Source organism: Neolamprologus brichardi, chromosome 18, assembly GCF_056152115.1.
Source record: "Neolamprologus brichardi isolate AB-2024 chromosome 18, ASM5615211v1, whole genome shotgun sequence".
NCBI classification, from domain to species: domain Eukaryota; kingdom Metazoa; phylum Chordata; class Actinopteri; order Cichliformes; family Cichlidae; genus Neolamprologus; species Neolamprologus brichardi.
Window position 1 is genome coordinate 13,822,641 of NC_142121.1, and position 21,416 is coordinate 13,844,056.

Sequence of the window (21,416 nt, forward strand, 5' to 3'; positions counted from 1 at the left end):
TTAAATTTAAATTAATACAGCTTGAATTGAACAACAAAACATGATGCATTACATTGTACCATTATTTAAGTAAACATAGAAACTGTGTGTGAAAAACTGAATGCACCCCATGATTCAGTAGCACCTTTTATAGCAATAGTTTGAAGCAATAATAAAGGTTTGCAGGGCATCATTTTATTCACAGCTCTCTTAAGGTCTCATTGGAAAACTGTGATCAGATTGAATTCCTGGCTTTGACTGTGACATTGCAACACCTTTATTATTTTCTTTTGTCAGCCATTGTGTTATATGTTGGGCTCACTCTCCAGTTGTATGACCAATTTCAGTCAGACAAATGGCTTCACAATTGACTTCAGAAAACTTTGGTATACAGAGTTCATAATCAACTCAATGACTGCAAGGAGTCCAGATCCTGTGGTTATGAAACAAGCCCAATCTTCAGCCGTGCTAACATTTGGTGTGAGGTGTTTGTGCTGATATGCTGTGTTTGGTTCTGCCAGACATGCCACAAGAAGTCTGGTGGTTTATTCTGAGGCAGTTTTCCAAACCAATGCCGTGCTGTCTTCCTTTTAGAGAAAAGATGCTTTTTCCTGGCAAACTTTCCAAACAAGCCATACTGGTTCACTCTGTTTCTAATTGTACTGTCATAAACTTTTAACATTTAACATGCTTACTGAGGTCTGTGAAATTAGTAGTTCTTGTTTTTTCTTTTTTGCAGTCCCTGAGCCTGTGCTTAATTTGCTTAGACATCCACTCTGGATACAAACTGACAACTGATATCAATGTTTTCCACTTGTTAATAATCTTTCTCAGTGTAGAATGATGGAATTCAGTGAAATTCATATGGGCTTAGAACTTTTTCAAGACTGATGGGAAGCAACGATTGTTTCTGTAACATCAGTGTTGATGTATTTCCTTCTTGGCATTGTGTTAACACACACCCGAATGCTCCAGACTAGCAAACTGCCAAAACGTCTGCTTTTATAGAAATCCTCAAAGGTACTGGTGATTAAATAATCAAGGGCATTTAATTATCAGGACCTGACCTCTACTTACCCTCTTAATTCTTTTGGGAGAAGGGAGGGTGTACTTATTTTTACCATGTAACCTCTACATTTTGACTTAATTTTTGTTAAATAAATAATTACATAGTATAATATGTCATGTTTTGTAATTCTTCTGAGGTTGCATTTACCCAATTGTAAGACCTAATAAGGACCAGATTATGGACTGAAATCTTATAATTGATATAACTGACATCCTCTTATAATTGACATTATGAGAGGATGTCTCTCTACATGCAGGCCTAATATTTGGTGCCTTTTTAATGAAAACGTTTAACAAATCAAAATAACATGTAAAAGTAATACAGTCTGATTACAAATGATTAAACGGTCTCTGTTTATAATTTTATAAAATTTATTAAAATAGAAATCATAGCCACCGGAAGCGGAAATGACATCACGATGGCCCCGGTCTCTAATGGCTGAACAACAACAACTGTCGGCGACTGACAAACTTTCGCAAACTTCATCAGAGACAAAAGAAAGTTGGAGATATCGGCTTGTGTTGTTTCTGTAACCGGTTAGGGTTATTTGTCTGTTCGTCTTATAGTCACAAATGTGGGATTACTGATGGATCCGAGGTATGATATTCCACGGAGGGCCGCCGGCGGTGGCGGCGGGGGCTCCGCGAACTCGTCCCCCGCTCTGGGGGCTCAGTCACGCCGCAGGAAGATGCCTCCCAGACCCGCTGATTTCAAACTTCAGATTATCATTATTGGCTCTCGTGGTGTTGGTAAAACAAGTCTCATGGAAAGATTTACCGACGACACTTTCTGCGAAGCTTGCAAGTCAACCGTAGGTGAGGACAGAAGGCATTAAAATATTTCGTTTTTTTGACTACTTTTCATTTAATCAGCTACAACATGTAGAAGGGCTCTGGCTAAATACTCGAGGAGAAAAGCTTAAACTACTGTGGGGTGCGCCCAGTGACCATAAATCCTCCAAGTTCACTTGCATAGCGACTAAACTTTATTTCTAATGCTAGCTGTAGCCCGCTAGGTATGTTGATAACAGTATCTTAGCCAGTTGACTATGGTGACTGAAGTAACAATAGCATTTCCTTTGACTTCAATCACATGAACTAGGCTTCCTTAAGCTTTTTTTAACGTTTGCATTGTAGAGATTTTAGACTTCTGCTAAAGGACAGCGTTTGTATTAATTAAATACAAATGAATAATTGTACTTTATTACTGTTCTGATAATATTTGCAGAATATTATATTATAGGTATTATGGGTCTGAATTACTGTTTACTTCTAGTAACCCTGTTTTGGTTATGTTAACCAGGAAGTAGTCTTATCCAATACCACCTTGATTTTACTGATATATCTCTACACAGAGAACTAACATGTTGCATATTTCTACATAAAAACACATTCTTTCATTATTTGATTATTTGACCCCTGGTATGTTTACTTACTAAACACGAGATTGCCTTGTGACAAATTGCCAGTCATGTTTGCAGATTAAAAATACACATGAGATCTGTTTATACATTCAGCTGGGTAAACAGTCCTATGACCAGTCCGGCAGCCAGCCATAGTGTCCAGTCCCAAAATAGTCTAAAAGAAGCAGCTGCTATAGCAGAGCTCCATTTTGTGCCCTGTCATTCCCCGACACAGCTCATAAGTTGTGTGAGATGTGTCACTAATAACATGCTTCTTTGATTAGGTACCACAGAGGGAATAGTTTTACAGCCTCCCAGCCTGTCTGAAAAAGTTGCCTCAGACGAGCTGGGTGATGCAGTGTGGCTTGTATTGTTTTGTGGATGGCTCAGTGAGTGCTCCACATCTATTAAATCTACTAACACTAGAACTTGTGGTCAAAGTCTTGAACTTAACCGGATACCATGTTAGCCATTTAGCAAAGCAACAAAGGAATTGCTTATATTTGCCTTTGTTCACATGTTTTGGTTCCCTCATAGGAGTTGACTTCAAAATCAAGACGGTTGAGCTGAGAGGGAAGAAGATTAGACTACAGATATGGTAAGTGAGCAGCTCCTTTACTTTCCTGCCTGTTGCATGTCCTCTGTCTCTCTGTCCGTCCTATCAGCATGCAGGCTTCACTAACAAAAGCTGCTGTTTGGCTTACTGGGTGTATTCCAGCTGTGTTTCTTGCATGTTTCTCCATGTCAACATGTTTTTGTACAGATTCCCAGTGTCATCATGCAAACCACATCATCATTACTCACCATGTTGTCTGAGGTTTCAGATTGCTTGTTTATATCAGGTACTGCTGTTGTTACTAGGAATATCTCGTCACTATTTCTTTACTGATATCTTGAGTATCTGCAGGTGCTGGTGTGCTCTTTTCGCCTAACAACTAAGCTGTTACTACTAGATTTGTGTGAATGCATTTGACCTAACTCGGCTATCTAAAAACATAAATGGTTCTACTTTCCTAAAGGTTGTACCTATGAGCTGTGAAATTATGTAGTCAAGACTCGGTGGATTCGTGTCTGAATCTGTCAGATCTGACCTAGGAGAACTGAGAGACCATGTGAGAATAAAGCAGGAAATTGTCTTGTGAAGTCACACGGAGTGGGTGTCATTTGTCAAAGCTCCTGCATGATCTGTTCCTGCACTCCCCCACAAAACAACCAGCCATGCATCCCTGTTTTAACTGATCCTGTTTCGAGGGTTAGAGCCTATACCAGCTATCATAGGGTGAGAGGCGGGGTACACCGGTTGGACAGGTTGGAAATCCATCAACAGAAACAAATAAAGTATTTTCCAGTACCGACAATCTTCTTTTCTCAATTTATTTCAGTTTTATTTATGTAGCACCAACTAAGAACCACAGTTGTTTCAATGTTATATAGTAAGGTAGTGAGACTATCTTTTAAATGATCCCCTATTAACCAAGCACTTGTTGATGGTGGGAGGGAAAAAACCTCCCTTTTAACAGGAGCTCAGGGTCATCTACTATCACCAATCTAGGGGTAAAGGGTAAAAGAAGGCAAAAAAAAGGAAAGCAAAGAAAGACCATGCACAATAGTTAATGACATGCACTAGTGGCCTATAAACACATGGGGGATGAAAAAATGCTTAGAACCTTAGTACCCCGTCCTCTTCCTAAATGTTATAATAGTTGTGTGGTTAAAATGGTAAAACCAAAACAGGGCAAATGCTATTCTTAGCATAGTAGTGATTCTATCCAGACCCCATCAGTGGGTTGCAATGAGTGTACTTTATTATCAGTGACGTCAGTGAGGTCTCACCTTGGCCAGTACACCAGCAGCTCTTTGTGGTTAGTAAGGACAGCATGACCTAATGTGTTCAAAATATTTTCTGATGAAGGTCCTTGGTGACATGCCCAGATTGAAATAGTTATATCCACAGATCCTGGTACTAATAAATATAAGAAATGTAATGCAGACTACACTTCATTAGGTTTTTCTAATAGTTGGGCTTACTGTAGCAGAAGACTTTATTTTCCTCACGTAATGCAAATGCCTGCAAAATTGTATCGTACCCTAACACAGGCAATCCACCAGGGTTGTTATCAACTTGACAAGCCAGCTCTGGGTTTTCCATTCAAACTGACTGTATTCACTTTTCCAGACAATTGCTTGGTCGCTAGGTTTTATGCTGACCTTTTGTCTTGGACGTGATCTACTATGGCGCACGTTACGTGTGCGTACGTGTATTAGTTACCATGGCGATGTAAAACTGGAAACCCAGGGTTAAGCCTAAAGTCACTTAAGCACCAAATCCTGCTTCGTGGTGGAGTTTTGAGGTTGGTGGTTATTCCAGCTTTTTGTTGTTTATCCGCTCTAAAGGAAAACTGAAGCATGAACCAAAACTATAGATTTGGAGGTTTGTTACATCCCTGTTTGTTAATAAAATAATTAGTAATAGCATTATCAGTCAGTTAATGGTACATATTAGACTGTGTTAAGTGTCATTGAGTAATTAGCTTTAACCATACAGTGACTTTACAAACATTACGTACTGTGCTGTTGCAGCTTAATACTCGCACTAAATGGCTAAATGTAATGTGCTCTTTGCAGAAATCACAGATGTATGCAGTGAAATCTTAAATCAGTCTCATGTTGTCTCATATCTCAGTCAATTAGTGACAAGATGTTAGTTGATACTGTTATCCTGTTGCCGTCTTGTGACCTCAGTTAGGCTCTGATTTCATTTTGAAAACATTTGGTGTCCAACAACTAAAGAGCTGCTTCAGCTACAGACTTATTACATGCAAGTGTGTGACGATGCTTGGTTAAAATGTGGGAGCGCTATCTCTTATTTCCATACATATCTGTCTTGCTTCCATCCACCATCACCGCAGCACATCCTCCCTTCACACCTCTGCCTGTCCTCCACCTGTCAGACGAGGAGTATCACTGTGTGTATGTTTCTCATGTTGCACTGCTCACATCAAGCTCCAACACTGCCGCGCCCAACCTTACCTAACCCTGCCATTGTGCTGCTGTCTCTGTCTGCTCTTCTGCTCATAAGCCTGACTGTGACTCACAGGGGGAAAGGGAGAGACTATCTGGCTGGAGGTACAGTAACACTGCACTGTGAGTGTGGCTCAAACTGCTTGTCATGCTGCCAGTCCAGACTCGGATGATCAGCCGAGTGTGGTCATATTTCAAATTAAATATGAAACTGAAGAGTTGCCTTCCGAAAATGCAACACAGTCATTATAAAGTGCATGTGTATTTAATAACCCGTAATAGCTTATATTGCTAATATTGACTTTATCTCATCTTCTTTCAAAGTCTAAAAGTGACATTTTGGAACAAAACTCTTCAGTGGTGTGTTTTTCTGTTTAGTTTAATAGATGACAATGTGAAGCTTTAGACAGTGATTCAGTAGACATACTATTGGTTTTAAAACACTATCTCAATAAATGACAAATTTTTACACTAATTTATGATGTTACATTTCTGCTAAATTACCACAGAAATGACATGTTCATACACTTTTATGTATTGTCTTTAAACACCAGTTACCTATTAATCAAATTTAATTAATGGAAAACACAATCAAAAAACTATGGGTTAATCTGTTCTCACATGATCGAGTTTTTATAATGTGTGATCTCTTTCAGGGACACCGCAGGCCAGGAGAGGTTCAACAGCATCACATCAGCATACTACAGAGGAGCCAAGGGAATTGTGCTTGTGTATGATATCACAAAACAGGAGACCTTTGAGGACCTTCCTAAGTGGATGAAAATGATTGACAAGGTAAACTAAAGTCCAGCGTGTCAGGGAGTGTGTATTATGTTTTTCTTTCTTTTTATTACAACTCCTCCCTTTTCTCTTATAAAATGAAACATGAATTTAGTTTATCTATTTATTCCATGATATTTATCCTACAGTTCTGCTTTTTTCTATAAAGGGGACCAATTCCAACTGGGACTGATCAAAAACTAGGCCTTGGTGTTGCCCCTCAGTTTAAATGATTTGTGCTGAATAATACTATAAGTATTTGAATATCCATGTGTGGGAATATGTGTCTTTTTACTGTAGATTTTCCTGTCTGTGATATGATATGATGAAGATTTAACTGCAGTAATCTGATTTGACTTTTGTGAGACGGTAGGCCAGTGATTTCCTGACTTGTGTCTGCTCTGGTCTGTTTTCCATCAGTACGCCTCAGAGGAAGCAGAGCTTCTGCTGGTCGGGAACAAGCTGGACTGTGAGACTGATCGCATCATCTCCAGGCAACAAGGAGAGAGGGTGGGTTCAACAGCAAAGTCCTTCACCGTCTTATTACTGCACCACACCTTCAGGTTTTACCCGTCAGCCGCAAAAGGTTAATGGGGTTACTGCCATTGTCCAGCTGGGCAGGCGGGCTGGACACACAAATTTGTGAGTCCAATAACTTGAGAAAAAGATGACATAATATTTTGAAATTGATACCATTGGTGGAACTACCAGGACGCTAAGTGGTTGTACTGGCAGCCACCAGTATTTTACAAATCTGAATAATCTAAACATCTAAGATTAGATAAAACAGGCCAAACAGTAGATTATTTGACAGCAAAAAACCCCAAAAAATCAGTAATGCAAATAGTTTGACAGGTATGTACTTCATACTAAAAACTGAGTTAATAATATGCCAGTGAATTAACTGTGCACTTGAAGAGTGTTTGGAGCTTTCTTCAGTTTAATTTGTGCTCCTGAGGATTGAGTTTGGGTTTCCATGCCGACTCTAACCCCGAGCTCGTTTTGTTTCACTTGTTTTATAGTTTGCCTCTCGAATAAGTGGAATGCGCTTCTGCGAAGCTAGTGCGAAGGATAATTTTAATGTGGATGAAATCTTCCTGAAGCTTGTGGACGACATTCTTAGCAAGGTGAGGTTAAGTGTGCCTGAAATGCATTTTACACAATGAATCCATTGTTTGGGTTATTTTGGTTCACTTTGAGTTTTTATGAATGAAAGTAGACGGGTAAACGTGAAGTCATGTAGATCAACACATAAAACATTTACTATACGTTTTTGGTGATGTCATCGTATAGCGCAACCAAACACATGTAGAGGTGCTCAGATTCTAGTGACTGATAGCAGGACATTCACTACTGAAATACTTATTTCTTTTCTATCATACAGAAGTAATTTATCAGCTGAGTCAAGTAGTGTAAAAATGATACATATATTTTGATGGTTTTGATTCTAAGTGATTAACTCACTATCTTGACAGTTGACATCATCACATTAATTTTATCGTTTTTCAGCTCTTCCATACATACTAATATTATATCTGCTTTCTCAGTTGTGCATTAATACACCAAAAAGGCTACACCGGAGTGTGCTTGGAACCAAAGTGCATGGAACACGTCCGAAATTTGTTTGATCTGAACCAAACCGACTGTTTTCACACATGAACTCCAGATAGTGTCCATAAAATCATGCCTTCATGTCTTAATGTTTGCAAAGGTGCCCTTTTTCAATCGTAGCACACAGCAGGAGATGATTTGCTTCAAATGCGATCTCTCTGCTGGAAGTATTCTTTGAGGTTCAGGAGAGGATGCTGCCTGGGTAGAAAGTGCAGGAGTCATTACACGTGACGTCCACTCCAAACCACCGGTTTATTATCTGTGCTGTTCTCATTATTGATTCAACTGGGCATCATGTGGACTTTGTATTGGGATACGGGAACGTTGAAGACTGACTGCGCTTGATATGTGTGTTCTCATTTTTATGTGGGTGTGATATTTTCCACTTATGTACATATGTGGGAGTCCACTCAGGTCCAAATTACAAAACCAGATCCAGGCTCTGCACACATCTGCATGTCTGCCAGTTTTTTTGTTTTGTTTTTTTGTAACACACTACATGTACTCTGCTGCAGAGATGCTGCAAAGCACCAAATATGCATTTGCATATTACCTCTACTTCAGAGAACTGTAACATGAGTGATCACTTGTCTGTGTTTGCAGCTATTCAGTGTCCATTAAAGCTAGGTGCTGCAGGACATGTGTGGGAATGACTTGTGTAAACGCACCCTTCACTTAGTGGCCTATTAAATTTGAATTGACATTTGTCTTGTCGCTTTTGCTTACTTAGATGATGGAAGAGCTGTTTAAAAACTTGCCTAATACACTCGCAGGAAAATTATCAAAGGAATCTGATTCTTTTCCATCGTATTGTTTTATTACTTTAGTCTTTTGTTTGTTTGTTTTAATCTACCTGTCGATGGTGTTGCTTGTCACACTCTGTTTGGCGGCTGCTGATGTCACTTTGTCTGTGATCCAACAGATGCCTCTGGAAGTTCCCAACAAGGAGCTTTCCAACAGTGTCCTGTCTCTGCAGCCTGAACCGGAAGTGCCACCGGAGTTGCCCCCTCCTCGCATGCGCTGTTGCTGAGAGTCGGAGTGGTCCCCCACCCTACCTATGCGCGCGCACACACACAAACATACACACACACACACACACAGCTCACACATGCAGAGTACCAATCTGGCCACTGGGGGGCAGCACACAGCAGCACTTTGGAATCAGTGACTGCTGAAATGCATGGACTCTTTAAACAAGCAGTGTTATCTTCCTTTGATTATTCTCCTGTTTTGTAACTGTACACTATGACCTGCTTCACACTAACACTTAGGCCTGATGAATCACCCACTTCCTTCCACCTTTTTGTCAACACTTGACCCAGACTACCTCATTGCTCAGATGGTTAGGCTAGTTGTGCCCCGCAGGTGCCTTCCAGGTAGAGAGTCCTCTGGTAGCAGTTGCACTTTTTTTTTTTTTCCTTTTTGCTTTGTTTTTGAGGAGGGCGATTACTGAGGGCCGTACAACTTGTTTGCTTCCGGTAGTCCTTTATCATCACGCCAAGTTTAACATTGTCTGAGTTGGGTCTGTTATCTCTGCATTTACTAGCTCACAGAAAAGGGATGACAACATCTCACGGCTTCCCTGCTTAGTTTAAACTCTTGAGGCTGCAGGTACATAGTTTTAGTGTACTTTTGTGTGCTTGTTAATATGTATGGTTTCAAAGGGGCTCAAGGTAAACAAAAGCACACGGTGTAAATATAGTGTGTTTCTGTAATGACTGGACATGGTGCAGGTGGTTGTGGCCAGCAGCAGGGGTTGTGTGGTGGTGATATCATATCAGTTTATATTGCTTCGCCTTAATAGTATTAAAATGGCTGCTTGTTTCAAATGTGTCTAAATTGTAATGTTTTGCACTACAATCCATCTTCGCTAGTTAAGCTGACATGCAGAAAAGGAAAGTACACGACTTGTAGTTTAGCACTAATAAAGATCGATCTGGCCTCGGCACTCTTCCACACCCGATCGGGCTGCAAGGAGAGATGGGTAGTGTAGTCTTTGAGGGATTTGTCTTTGTACAAGGGAATTCTCCCTGTGTTTGTGGCGGGTATATCAGAGCAGATAGTACACTGGCATATGTGGGTCAGCCTTTGTTGTGTTTTTGTTACTAATATTTGTGCTTTGTCTTTTCCTTTGAATTCAGATACAGGTTAGAGACAAAAACATGTGTTTCCCTTTTGGAGGGAAAAATGCAGGAAGGTTTGATTAGTATTTGAATGACTCAGGAATCTTTGGTCGGTTCCTATCTGTTGTGCTAGCGGCTCGATTGGCTTTGAGTTCTTTAAAAAAAAAAAAATGCTTAAAATTGTCATTTGCATTTTTTTTCTTTTGATTTTTATTTGGCAGTTTGTTACGGACCAGTGTGTGGATTATCTGTTACTTTCACATTTTCAGAAATACTAGGCAGTGCATATAATCTAAGCCTTCCTGTGTATGATTAAATCCTTTAAAGGGGACCTATTATGCTCTTTTTATGTTTGTATTCTTGGATTCTACTAGAGTAGCTTTGCATGATTCACTTATACTGGGCTTCAGTGAAGACCCTCGGTTAATCCATTGTCTGAAACAAGTCGTTTAAGCTCCCATACCCCTCACTTTGAGCCCGGGATGTCAAACTAATTTTACATGGTGGGCCACATACTGCCCAAATTGGTTTGAAGTGTGCCTGACCAGCAAAACTCCTCTCTCAATCAGTGTGAAGATGTTTAACTACACCTTTAATCCCATTTAATCTAAGAAAAACAAGTGTCAACAGTACATCACAGAGTTTCTACACGATGAAGACATTTTGCAGTAAGTGAATGAAATCTGTCAGCATAAATAAATAAATTTGTAAAATTACAGAATAAACATATTTTATTCATTCAAATCATAGAAACTTTTATAGGAACCTTAAGATGTTCCAAAGCTGTCCATTGGGCTGGATGGAAGTCTTTGCCTGGCCAATTCTGGGCCTCAGGCTTCATGTTTGACACCCCTGCTTTAATCCAAAAATATTCTGATTGGTTTCCCATCACATTCACAACACTTGAATGGCAGATGGGTGAAGTTTCTGTGTAATATCTCAAAAACAAGATATTGCACTTCATTGGTCTGGTCACATTCAAATCTCAAAAACCATGTTTTTTTGTTTTGTTTTGTTTTTAACGGTCTGAAAGTGAATATTCAGAGCAAACTTGACTCATTGCACATACACTGATTTAAAATTTTGAGTCAGTTCAATTTCTGAGCAAGCATCACCACAATGTGACCGACTGAGATGTGGAGAAGCATAATAGGTCCACTTTAATTCTTCCGTCTTTGTTTCCTATATGACTTCAAGTGTAGCGCTGTGTTTGTGTTTCGTTAGATGTTGCAGTAAAAGCTCGAGTCTGAGGGTGAGGAAAACTGCTCAAATGAACTGATTCAAAAGGAAGGACTTTAGTTAATATTTTCTTGTTTTGTTGTTGTTTTTAGATTGAATTTTTGTGTTAAAGTCGAGCTTTTGTGGTAATAAAATGGCACATTATGTATTCTAACAAATGAAAACGTTCATCCCAAAACGGAGATGTTGAAAATGCGATGCCTTTGCTAATGACACCGTCTCCGTCATCCAAGCACATCTCGCAATAAGACCATCAGCCAGCAAAACAACCTTTGAATACAAATTATCAGAAAATTTGGGGTTTTAAAGGTTGTGTTTTGAAATGTTAGCTGAGGATTTCTTGAGTTTTTTGGAAGGAAACATTTGATTTGTCCCTCTTCCTTTGACGTATTGCATTTCGCACTAACCCTGTGGTCTCTGTTTTAATAGCCCAAGCCTTACTTTACTACTCAGTGTTTAAAATATACATTAAACAAGTGCTTTTGTTTGAAATATGTATCTTTTAAGATGGAAGACTGTACTTTGTATTAAACCTGTTTTTGAGAGGTTTTGGCATGTTTAAAGCAGATTTATGGTATTTATAACTTGTGGCATTCTTGAACTAATGAAATACAATTAAAGATGTCTATATTTATTACCAGATTATGGTCTTGATTTATTTGACTGTCTCTGTTCTGTTCAATTTTGGGTCTGGGAACTTCCAAATGTCGTCCAAGATGCTATAAAAAGTGATGTTTTACTTAATACTAAGGATTATAAACGTGGAGACTTATTGGTCATCTTTGCTCCTCGCGTGAAGGTGTTCAATAGCCAATAGTGTGCGTGCCATTAGGACATGCGCACCAGAGCGTGTCAGACCTGGTCCCGCCTGGTCCCGGAGAAAACAAGGGGTGTGCTTGGGTGCTTGTGAAGCAGCAGCAGCGGCGCATGCGCCCAGGAGAAAATCACGGGCGTCGTGCCTCGCCGCAGCGATTGCAGATTTTTGATGTCAGATTGGAAGGAGTGAGAAGGGGTGAGAGACACTGGGGTCTAACATACCGAGCCCGGTGGAAAAGAGGAGTGGAAACCCGGAGTGTGTAAGAGGAGAAGAGGCGTGTGTGACTCCGACTTAATCCTTTCTTTCCAACTTGAGTCTTACAAGCCTGTCTGCAGATGCAACCTGTCTGTCATCCCATCCGTCCCAGTAATCCCTGTTTATTGCAGCGTTTCCTCCAAAGGGGACTACAATGACACCCTGGTGAACACGCTCAGGATGGAGTAATCATACAAACGCGCAGCGCAGGATGCGCATCTCCAACCCGACGACGGAGAAGAAGAAGGTAGAGAAACCTGGCTGTTATTCTGCTTTCGCATGTCAGAGATTTTCCGCGGCGCTGTGGATTGATCGTTTCCGTCATCAGCCTTCTGCTGCCGGTGTCGGTGTATAATGGAGAGCTCCAATGGCTCTGGCAGCGACACCAAACCGCAGAACCACCAGTTGGAAAAGAAGCGACTGAACCGAGCGCCTTCACCGGCCAGACCTTTCCTGAAAGACGTGCACACCCGCGGCGCCAAACCACCTGCCATCGTACCTAAATCCCCCAAACTAAGCAAGCAGCAGCAGTCTGCCACAGTGCCCTTAGCCCACCTGAACCGCAGCTCCAGACGCACCCCAGCTGGAGCCAAGGAGAAAGCAGCCACGGCAAAAAGTAACACCAAGTCTGCCGTCGCGAAAAAGCCCACCAAGGTGCCACAGCATGCCGCAGCTGAGCCCAAACCCGCCAGCATCAAGCTGGACTGCACCAGCAGTCCGATCCTCGCCAAAGGCAAGAAGGGAAAACTAGCCTCCGGTTCCCCGGGCCCTCTCAGCCATGGATCCCCGATCCGGGTACCGACCGGAGCGCCTCTCGGCCGAGTCAGCCAGACCGACAGCAGCTCAGACCTGTCAGACTGCCCGTCCGAGCCGCTGTCGGATGAGCAGAGGCTGGCACCAGCCGCTAGTAGCGACGCCGAGTCTGGCACCGGCTCCAGTGACCGGGATCAGCTGGGAGCAGAAGCTACCGGATCCACAGCTGCTGCCCCGCCGCGCACAACCGAGGCTTCCGCCGCCAAGGGAAGCAAGTCTCAGGCTCAGCTCGCTCCGGGCTCGCACGGAGAGAAACACAAGCAGGAGAAACCCTCCGCAAGCGCACAATCCAAACTGCCAAGCACCAAGCAAGCAACCGAGGAGGACATGCAACGGGAAATTGAGGACTTGAGATCGGAAAACGACTACCTCAAGGTATGACAGCCTGATTTCAACAAGTTACAGAAAAATCACTGTTTTTGTGTGTGCATTTTTCCACATTTCATCCAGAGCAGCTATCCAATCAAAATCGGTCCCGTCACAGGACATCTATGGGTTCTTTTTAAGTGTCCTTGAACTTCCACCTGCTCACTAATTGGAAGCATAATTACAATCCTAAGACATTTCCCAATGATGCACAGCTGTCATCCCTACGAAATCCCCGCTCTCCATTCATCATGTCATCACTCGTATTTTTTTTAACCTTCCCGGGATTCCCTGCTGGTTTGACCTTTATCAATAGGATTACATTGATAGTGTTTTTTATCCTAGTATGCCCTTTAAAATGTAGGTGTTTCATATTGTTGCTGTCAAATCACCAAAGTCTGTTTTGACAGAAACACTCAACATCCATTTTCCACTCTGTTGCATTTAGGGCATACATAAGTACATCTGTGTGTGCGCGTAATGATGCGAACAGACCAATCAGACGCGGTGCAGATCTTATTTCTGCTATTTCTTAACTTTTTGGAGTTGTGTTCAGAACATAAGTGGATGACAAACGAATGCATGTGTCTGCGGATCTAACCAAGAGTTTTCTTCTTCCTTTAAAAAAAAAAAAAAAAAAAAAGAAACCTCAGTTTTTAACAGGGTGTACGTATATAATGCTTTGTTTGCAGCTTCAGTGGACCTGTTTATACGCAGAATCCCCCCCCCCCCCCCATTAAGTAGGTTATCCACATAATTTGGGGAGGGGGAGGCAAACAGTTAATGCGGCATACACTCTTGCAGCCTTTTTTTTTTTTTTTTTTTAAATTCAATGTTTATTTGCATGTTACTGATGAGAGTATTATTTCAAAGTTGATCACGCATGTCAGCGTCTCTCTCTGGCTCGGTGGAGACACAAGAGAGTTAATCAGCTTTACTGGCTCCCGCTGTAATGGCTTTATCCCACAGGACTTGATAACAGTCAGATGTCCCATGTGTGCAGGGTTCAAATACCCTCCTGCTTGGCTGTCAGCCTGCCAGCTGGGTCTCTGAGGTTCTTTACGCCCCCCGCCCCCTCCCATGGCCCAAAAATGTATGGGAGCCCTCATTTCTGCTGCATCTTATCCTCATGGAAAAAATGTTCAACATATTTATTTTTCTTGGGAATTTATTATTTCTGATGGTTTGGCAGTTTTGATTGGGGTCAAGGGAGACAGGGGAGATATAGGGGAGCGATATTTGATCAAATCTGTCTGTTTATACGGTATTTATATACATGACAACATTACATTACTACCAAAAGACAAAAGAGTTGTTTTTTTTTATTAGAGCTGCAGTGATTAATTGTTAATTAAGAGCAAATTAATCAGCGAGCGATCTGATTGTTGTTTTTCAAGCATAAATGTGGCGGTTTGCTGTTTTTCTAGCCCGTTCAATATTATTTGACTTTGGAAAGTTGACAAGATTAAAAAAATATGTTTTTTTAAAACCTTTTTATGAGCTTTTTAAAAAATAAAAATAAATTTAATAAAGTTAATTATAAAATATATCTGTTATGAGAAGAAGAATAGCTGGAACCTTTTACAGATTATCTTATTATGATGATTATTATTTAATTATCTGACTGGCACTACTGGAAAGATAGATTACTTGTTTGATCCATTATTAGTCTATCAAAATTACTTTCAGCCCCATCCATAAGTATTTCAAATGTTTATAAGCATATAAAATGTACCTTTTTATATAGTATAAAAATATAGTTATTTTAAAAATTTACTAAAATTTCAACTCATGAAAAATCAGTGTTGTTGTTGTTGCTGTTTGTTTGGTCAGTCAATCAATCAGTTGTCTTATTGTTTTAGTTCCACTCGCTTTTTAAAACTTATATAGAATTAAATTATATATTCATTAATGATCATAAAATTTTCCATCTATTTCGCTTCATGTTAACCTTTATGTAAATCGATTACATTAGTGTTCTGGATTACTGATTTGACCAAGCATGCTAAAAATGATGGTAGTCAATGTTTAAATATGTCTCCAGCTTTCTGGGTTGAACAATAAATCAATTACAAATAAAATAACTGGCAGGTAAACTGATACGTAAAATCATCTGTTCCAGGTCTTCACTGATCGTGAATACAGTCCGAACAAACATCTCCAGCTTTCTTAAAGCAGCTGATAATTCAAAATAACCGCCCTTCCAAGAGAGGAATAAGTAGTGCTGGTGACCCCGCACGCACACCCTTCATAAACATCAGCGATTATACACCTGCTCCCAGGATGTTGCCTTGCCTCTGACTCTTTTATCCTGGCCATCGATTGGCTCGACCCCGTACGAGGTCATTAGCTGCTTCCTCCGGGGCCCTCCTCGTATAACAATGGACTGTGTGCTTTTCCAATCCAAATGAGGATAGATTTAGTTTTCATTAATTGACATACTCATCCTCTCCCTCTCTTTTTTCTCCGTCCAATTGTCTTTTCATCTAGTGGCGCTTAAGTCCTAGGACGAAACGTCTCGGGGGAAATCTACAGAACAAACTGATTCGTCGAGATGGGAGGCAAACTCAGTGGTCACCAAACAAACCTCAGTAGTGCCTCGGTACTGCAGATAAATCTCCCTTTTTCCAGACTGCGATGTTACATTGATAGGAGCTGGAGAATATGAATGCATCCAATCCGAAGATAAGATGCTTAGAACCAACTAGTAATGTTACATCATCAGCCCTAATAGTACCTGCATTACTGGAACTCATGTAATCATATAAAAGTATTAGTGTAATCTACTACCGTATATTACCGCAGACTGTATCGCCTTTCTTATATTTTTTTATCACACACCATTTAAAATTGATAGTTTAGGACTAAAATAAGTGTAGCTGTAAAACGTCGTCTTTTTGTAGAGTAATAAGAAGAACCAACAATTTTCGTTTTCATTGATGGTTTTGTCAAGTGTTCCACTTGTGTTTTTATTACTCCAAGACTCTGGTCAACAGAAAAATAAAGCAAACTATTTTCTGTGTGTATTTTCTAATTGGATATTTCAGCTGTCTTGTCTGAACTTTCTTCTTTTTTTTTAAGTCCAAGAAGATGAAATCTCTTATTTTGTTCTGAGATGCCGTCTGAGGGAAAAATGACTTATTATTAAAATCTAGCTTAAAGAATGCTTTGAAATTTAATAGTATTTTCTTGCTCATCTGAGGCTGAATATTTCGCAATTTTCTTATATGTTGGTGGTTAATATATAGTCAACAAAAATACAATGTTTTGAGACGATTAAAAAAAAGAATCCCCCATAGTCTTCTGTTTGCCACTGTGTAGGATAAATCTTAAACTCTAGTCCCTCCTCTGGATAATACAATACTGTCAGCATATTGCAGGTTTAATGTGTGTTATATAATGTAGAGGAGCTTAGAGCTGTAGTTTTACATTTCAGTGTCATAACTTGTGCCAGATTTATGTATTTATTGCTGTATCGCAGATGTACTCCTATTAGCGTGCATGTTGTCTGGTACTGGTTTAACAAAATGATGCAGAAAAAGAGTTTTAGGTTGGTTTCGAAAGGGTGTGATCATATTGTTTGTCTGCTGGAGTCGCTCTAACTGGTTTACTCGGCATTGTCTGCAGCACATGTAACAGAGCAGCATCACAGCTGATCAGACAGTCATGCAGAGTCAAGCTGGGTCTTTACAGCAGGCTGCTCACATGCATGCTAAACTGGAAGTTATTGTGTTCCTCACATCATGGAAATCCTGGGTCCATACACATCTTTTAGGTGAGGACTTTGTATGTTCTCACTGTGCCTGTGTGGGCTCTCTCCAGCTTCTTCCCAAAGACATGCATGCTAGGTTCAGCTAATTAGTTATTCTAAAGTGGTCGTATTTGTGAATATGAGTGCAAATCGTTGTCTGTCTTGATGTGTTAGTCTTGCAATACAATGGCAATCTGTCCAGGAGCCCCATCACAGGTGGGATAGCTCAACTCCGACCCTGAATAGGATAAGTGATTGAGAGAATAATGGATACAATTTGGAATCAGTGTAAGAGGATTTTTGAGGAATTGGAATTATCTGCAAAAACTTTTTTTCACCAATAAAAACATCGATATAACTGTAGAGCATCTGAAACAGATTATTTTGTCTGTCAGAATTCTTTTTTTTTTAGAAACTCACGAGTACGTCTAACTTTCCAATTCAGCATTGCAGTTGTGCTGGAGCCTGTTCCAGCTGTCACAGGGTGTGAGACGGGGTACACCCTGGATACATCACCAGCCTGTACGCATAGAGACAAACAAACATTCACACAAAAAGCCCCAGCTGGCCTGAGCTGGATCCTAACTCAGGACCTTCTTGCTGTGAGGTGTCGGTGCTAGCCACCAAACCACCATGCCAGTCCCATAACAAACCATGAGAGGCATTTTTGTTTTTCTTTTTTTCTCTTAAGTAACCAGATTATAATTTCTGGAAAGAAACATCAAGGCTATTTTTTTTCTTTCAAAGTGATTTTTGGTGCTTTTTGGCATTTTAATTCAGTAAAAGCAAGCATCTGGTAAATGGTGAATGGATCGGTATTCATATAGCGTTTTTCTGCTTTTCTACTCTAAATGAACACTCAAATCATATCAGTATTATTAATGTGCATTATTAACATAGTCGGCCTCTGTTTTCCGTCTTTCTCAGGATGAAGTGGACGAGCTGCGGGCTGAGATGGAGGAGGTGCGCGACAGCTATCTGGAGGAGGAGGTCTACCAGGTACAGGAGCTGCGGAGGGAACTGGACCGCTCTAATAAAAACTGCCGAATCCTGCAATACCGCCTGCGAAAGGCAGAGCAGAAGAGCCTACGGGTTGCTCAGACCGGACACGTGGATGGAGAGCTGCTGCGTAGTTTGGAGCAGGATCTGAAGGTCTGCGAGCTTGTCTGTGTATTTGTCAGTGACCGCAGTAACACCTGTCATCACTCAACACTTTTACACTGACATTTTGTCATGCCAAAGTATTGCATGTGTTCACACATAACGCCAAAGTTATGAAGAATCCTAAAATCAGGGATTTTTATCTTTTAGGATAATTAATAATCTGAGCTGTAAGTTTATTCACAGCATCTTTTCAGTGTGGCAACATTATGACTCTAAGCCAGTCTTTCTTTTTCTGGCATTTTAGAATTTGGGAAGCTGAAAAAAGTTCAACCCCCAAGCTCTATATTTTTAATCAATCAATAGCAATAAAAAAGCACAACATTTAATTTTACTTAAAGGTCAGTGTTTGTTTTACCAAAAAATCCCATATACCTTAGCTTAGCTTTGCTTCATTATTTTCACAGTGGACCTGAACCTCCCTAGGAGGTGAGAACTGAGTCCAAGAAGTCCAAGTGGAAACTGAAATAGTTCAATGACTGATAGTGTCACAAGATTGATTTAAGAGATAAACGAATAATCATTATCAACTAATCTGTCAGTTTAATAGTAGTAATGATAAGGAAAGTTTTTCCTATAGGGCAGCAAATTCTATAATAAAACGTGTGTGGATGTGCTAGGATGTAAGTCAGTAGAGGAGTACCTTAATCAACATATTAACACGTGCATTATGTTTGAACCTTTTGGGACCGTGTGACCTTAGGTGGCCAAAGATGTATCGGTACGTTTGCACAACGAGCTGGAGATCGTGGAGGACAAACGCAGCAGAGCTGAGGACGAGAACGAGCTGCTCAGACAAAAGATCATCGAGGTGGAGATCGCCAAACAGGCACTGGCCAACGAGCTGGAGAGGACCAAAGAGGTCAGAGAATAACAATGCAGTAGTTGAGAGTTTAGTTTGTGGCTTTGCTGTAAATTAACAGCCTGTAAATATGGATTTTCACATATAAACAAGGAGGAATTTTGGTTAATGTGACCATGTTTCAGATGAATGGTGATCACTGACCTGATCAGCAGGAGGGTCACTGCAGTCAAATCATTTTGTCTTTAAGTGCAGAATCTTTTTTCACTCCCATCAGGCTGCGTGAACACGTTACTTTCGCTGTATTACTCAAAAATAAGGCCAAAAAGCCCCTCCCACTCACAGCTCAGGTGTGTGAACAAGTTGTTTCCCATAAATGTGCGTTAGGAAAGAGGTTCAGCAACTTCTTTTAGCCAACATTCATAACAATAAACAATGAAAGAGCTCGTCAAAACCAGATGTCTTGCTTCTCGTGCTTCTCTTAGTTTAGACATTTTGACCTCGATGGCATTTTCCACTACACGGTTTGGCACATAATGAATGGCTACATCCCAAGAAGCAGTACATAACATTTTGTTCTAGATGTTATGAGCTTCAGATGAACTAAAGTGAAGGTATGTGATAGCTACGAAGTCAGAGAGGAAATTCCAAGTAATGTCTGAGCTCTGTTTTTCTAGTTTAGTGGTGAATCTGAATCATGGAAAGTCATGCTTCTTTAGGTGCTAGGAAGTACACTCCCACTTTAACTGCAGTGTACCCACACTCCCAATTTACCCATGTTCTTTAAACATTTTAATTTTGTGTTTTTGCTGTTGTATCAGAATAATTTAGGCTTTTGTTATACTTCAATATCACTGTTTACCTCATCTGTGAAGTAAGGCCGTCTCACAGGTAACGAGATGAGCAGGAGCTATTCTCACTGCTGCTCAGCTTCAGTTGATTAGACTAATCGATTCTGACAACAGGAGGTAACATGCCATCTGCCAACAAAGAAAAAACTAGGCTAATACCAGACCGGTCAGTCTGGAGATGTGGCTTTCTTTTGGCAGCAGGATGACACAGTTTCTCGTTTCCTGTCGTTATGTGCGCTGCTGAAGATGCTTTGATTTTAAGCTCATGCCACATTGTCTCCGTGAGACTTTGCATGCTTCTGCGTACCCTTCAGAAAGGTCTACCACTTTAGAATCTATATTCTAAAGATGTTTCTGACCTTAACTGTCAACATCGCTGTTTTCAAAGACAGCTTATCAGGAACTGATTGAGAGGCAGAATTCATGTCTACTATGGATGTGCTAATGCAGTCAACGCAACTTTTGTTGCTGTAATCCTGATAACCTTTTAAAGGAAAGTTATTGGGAAAGAGCGAGAGTGCAGTGTGAAGAAGCTGCACATTGTTCTTTTGACATTTTTCAGATATCTGTAATGCGGGGCGCGCTGTGTAACTCTGTAACTGTGGCTCAGTGCAGTTTTATGCTGCTCGGTGGTGGTGGGACGATGCATACATTTATGAGCATAAGATGACACAGACTGTCTTGTTCAAAGAGGAGGAGTGGAGGGAGTAGCAAGTAGAAAGGCTGAGACAGCGTCTGCTCCTTATGATTTTTTTTGTGTTTTCCCCCGAGCTTTGTCCCAGAAAAACATAAACCGTCTCTGGCTCTTTTATAATACAGCACCCCCAAATGTGTTCAGAGTTGGTATCCACATTTCTTTGTCCGTGGGCTCGCATAAAGTCTTCTGATTGCTTTAAAATTCAGGATAACCATTTCGGGAAGTTATTAGAGTGTTTACACGCAATTTATTTGGCGATCAGCTTCAGCAACTGAATCTCAGAAACTGCCCTTTGCTCTCAGAGCTGCTCAGTCACAGAGATAACATCAGTCACAGATAGGAAAGGAGCAACACACTTACTGATAAGAATGTAGCTCAACTGGATTGAGGAGTACTTCATTTCCTTTTCAGATTTAATTACACCTTGTAAACCATGGCTCAGGTGTACCGTGACAATATTTACAGAAGAAAAGGGAAGCGCATAATCCAGCACTGCTTTGAGTTTTGTTCTAGTTTGTATGAGTCAGCCCCATTAATTTTCTTAGGATATCTTTTCAGCTCCTTTATCACTAGTGTTGAATGCTAACATACACTTTAAATGCAGACGAGCACCACTGCATGAACAAAGCACCTTAACGTGGGCTTCTCAAATAAAATCATACTGCCGATCAAAAAAAAA

At 40.6% G+C, this 21,416-nt stretch overlaps 2 protein-coding genes across 7 annotated transcripts in view; both read left to right on the forward strand.

The window, feature by feature from the left end:
* The first annotated feature begins 1,469 nt into the window (after positions 1-1,469).
* Positions 1,470-11,858, forward strand: rab12 (RAB12, member RAS oncogene family). Its single transcript, XM_006792299.3, has 6 exons — positions 1,470-1,863; positions 2,988-3,048; positions 6,128-6,266; positions 6,672-6,761; positions 7,274-7,378; positions 8,785-11,858. Exons 1-6 carry the CDS (start codon positions 1,635-1,637, stop codon positions 8,890-8,892), a joined length of 732 nt encoding a protein of 243 aa, XP_006792362.1. The 5' UTR covers positions 1,470-1,634; the 3' UTR covers positions 8,893-11,858.
* Positions 11,859-12,142: 284 nt separating this feature from the next.
* The window catches only part of mtcl1 (microtubule crosslinking factor 1), a 78,713-nt gene continuing 69,439 nt past the window's right edge, over positions 12,143-21,416 (forward strand). For all 6 annotated transcript variants that reach the window (XR_015716755.1, XM_087831382.1, XM_006792294.3 and 3 more), the window contains exons 1-3: positions 12,143-13,484; positions 18,154-18,378; positions 19,091-19,249. Coding sequence is in view for 5 of the 6 variants with exons in the window: in XM_087831382.1 (XP_087687508.1) it covers positions 12,651-13,484; positions 18,154-18,378; positions 19,091-19,249 (1,218 nt within the window). In the remaining variant the exon portion in view is untranslated. The remainder of the gene's footprint in view (positions 13,485-18,153; positions 18,379-19,090; positions 19,250-21,416) is intronic.

Bases quoted from the DNA above. Each gene is read 5' to 3' on its own strand.
- rab12 (XM_006792299.3), top strand. From the start codon at position 1,635: ATGGATCCGAGGTATGATATTCCACGGAGGGCCGCCGGCGGTGGCGGC. The intron at 1,864-2,987 runs GTGAGGACAGAA...GTTCCCTCATAG, and splicing joins AGCTTGCAAGTCAACCGTAG to GAGTTGACTTCAAAATCAAG. The intron at 6,762-7,273 runs GTGGGTTCAACA...CTTGTTTTATAG, and splicing joins CCAGGCAACAAGGAGAGAGG to TTTGCCTCTCGAATAAGTGG.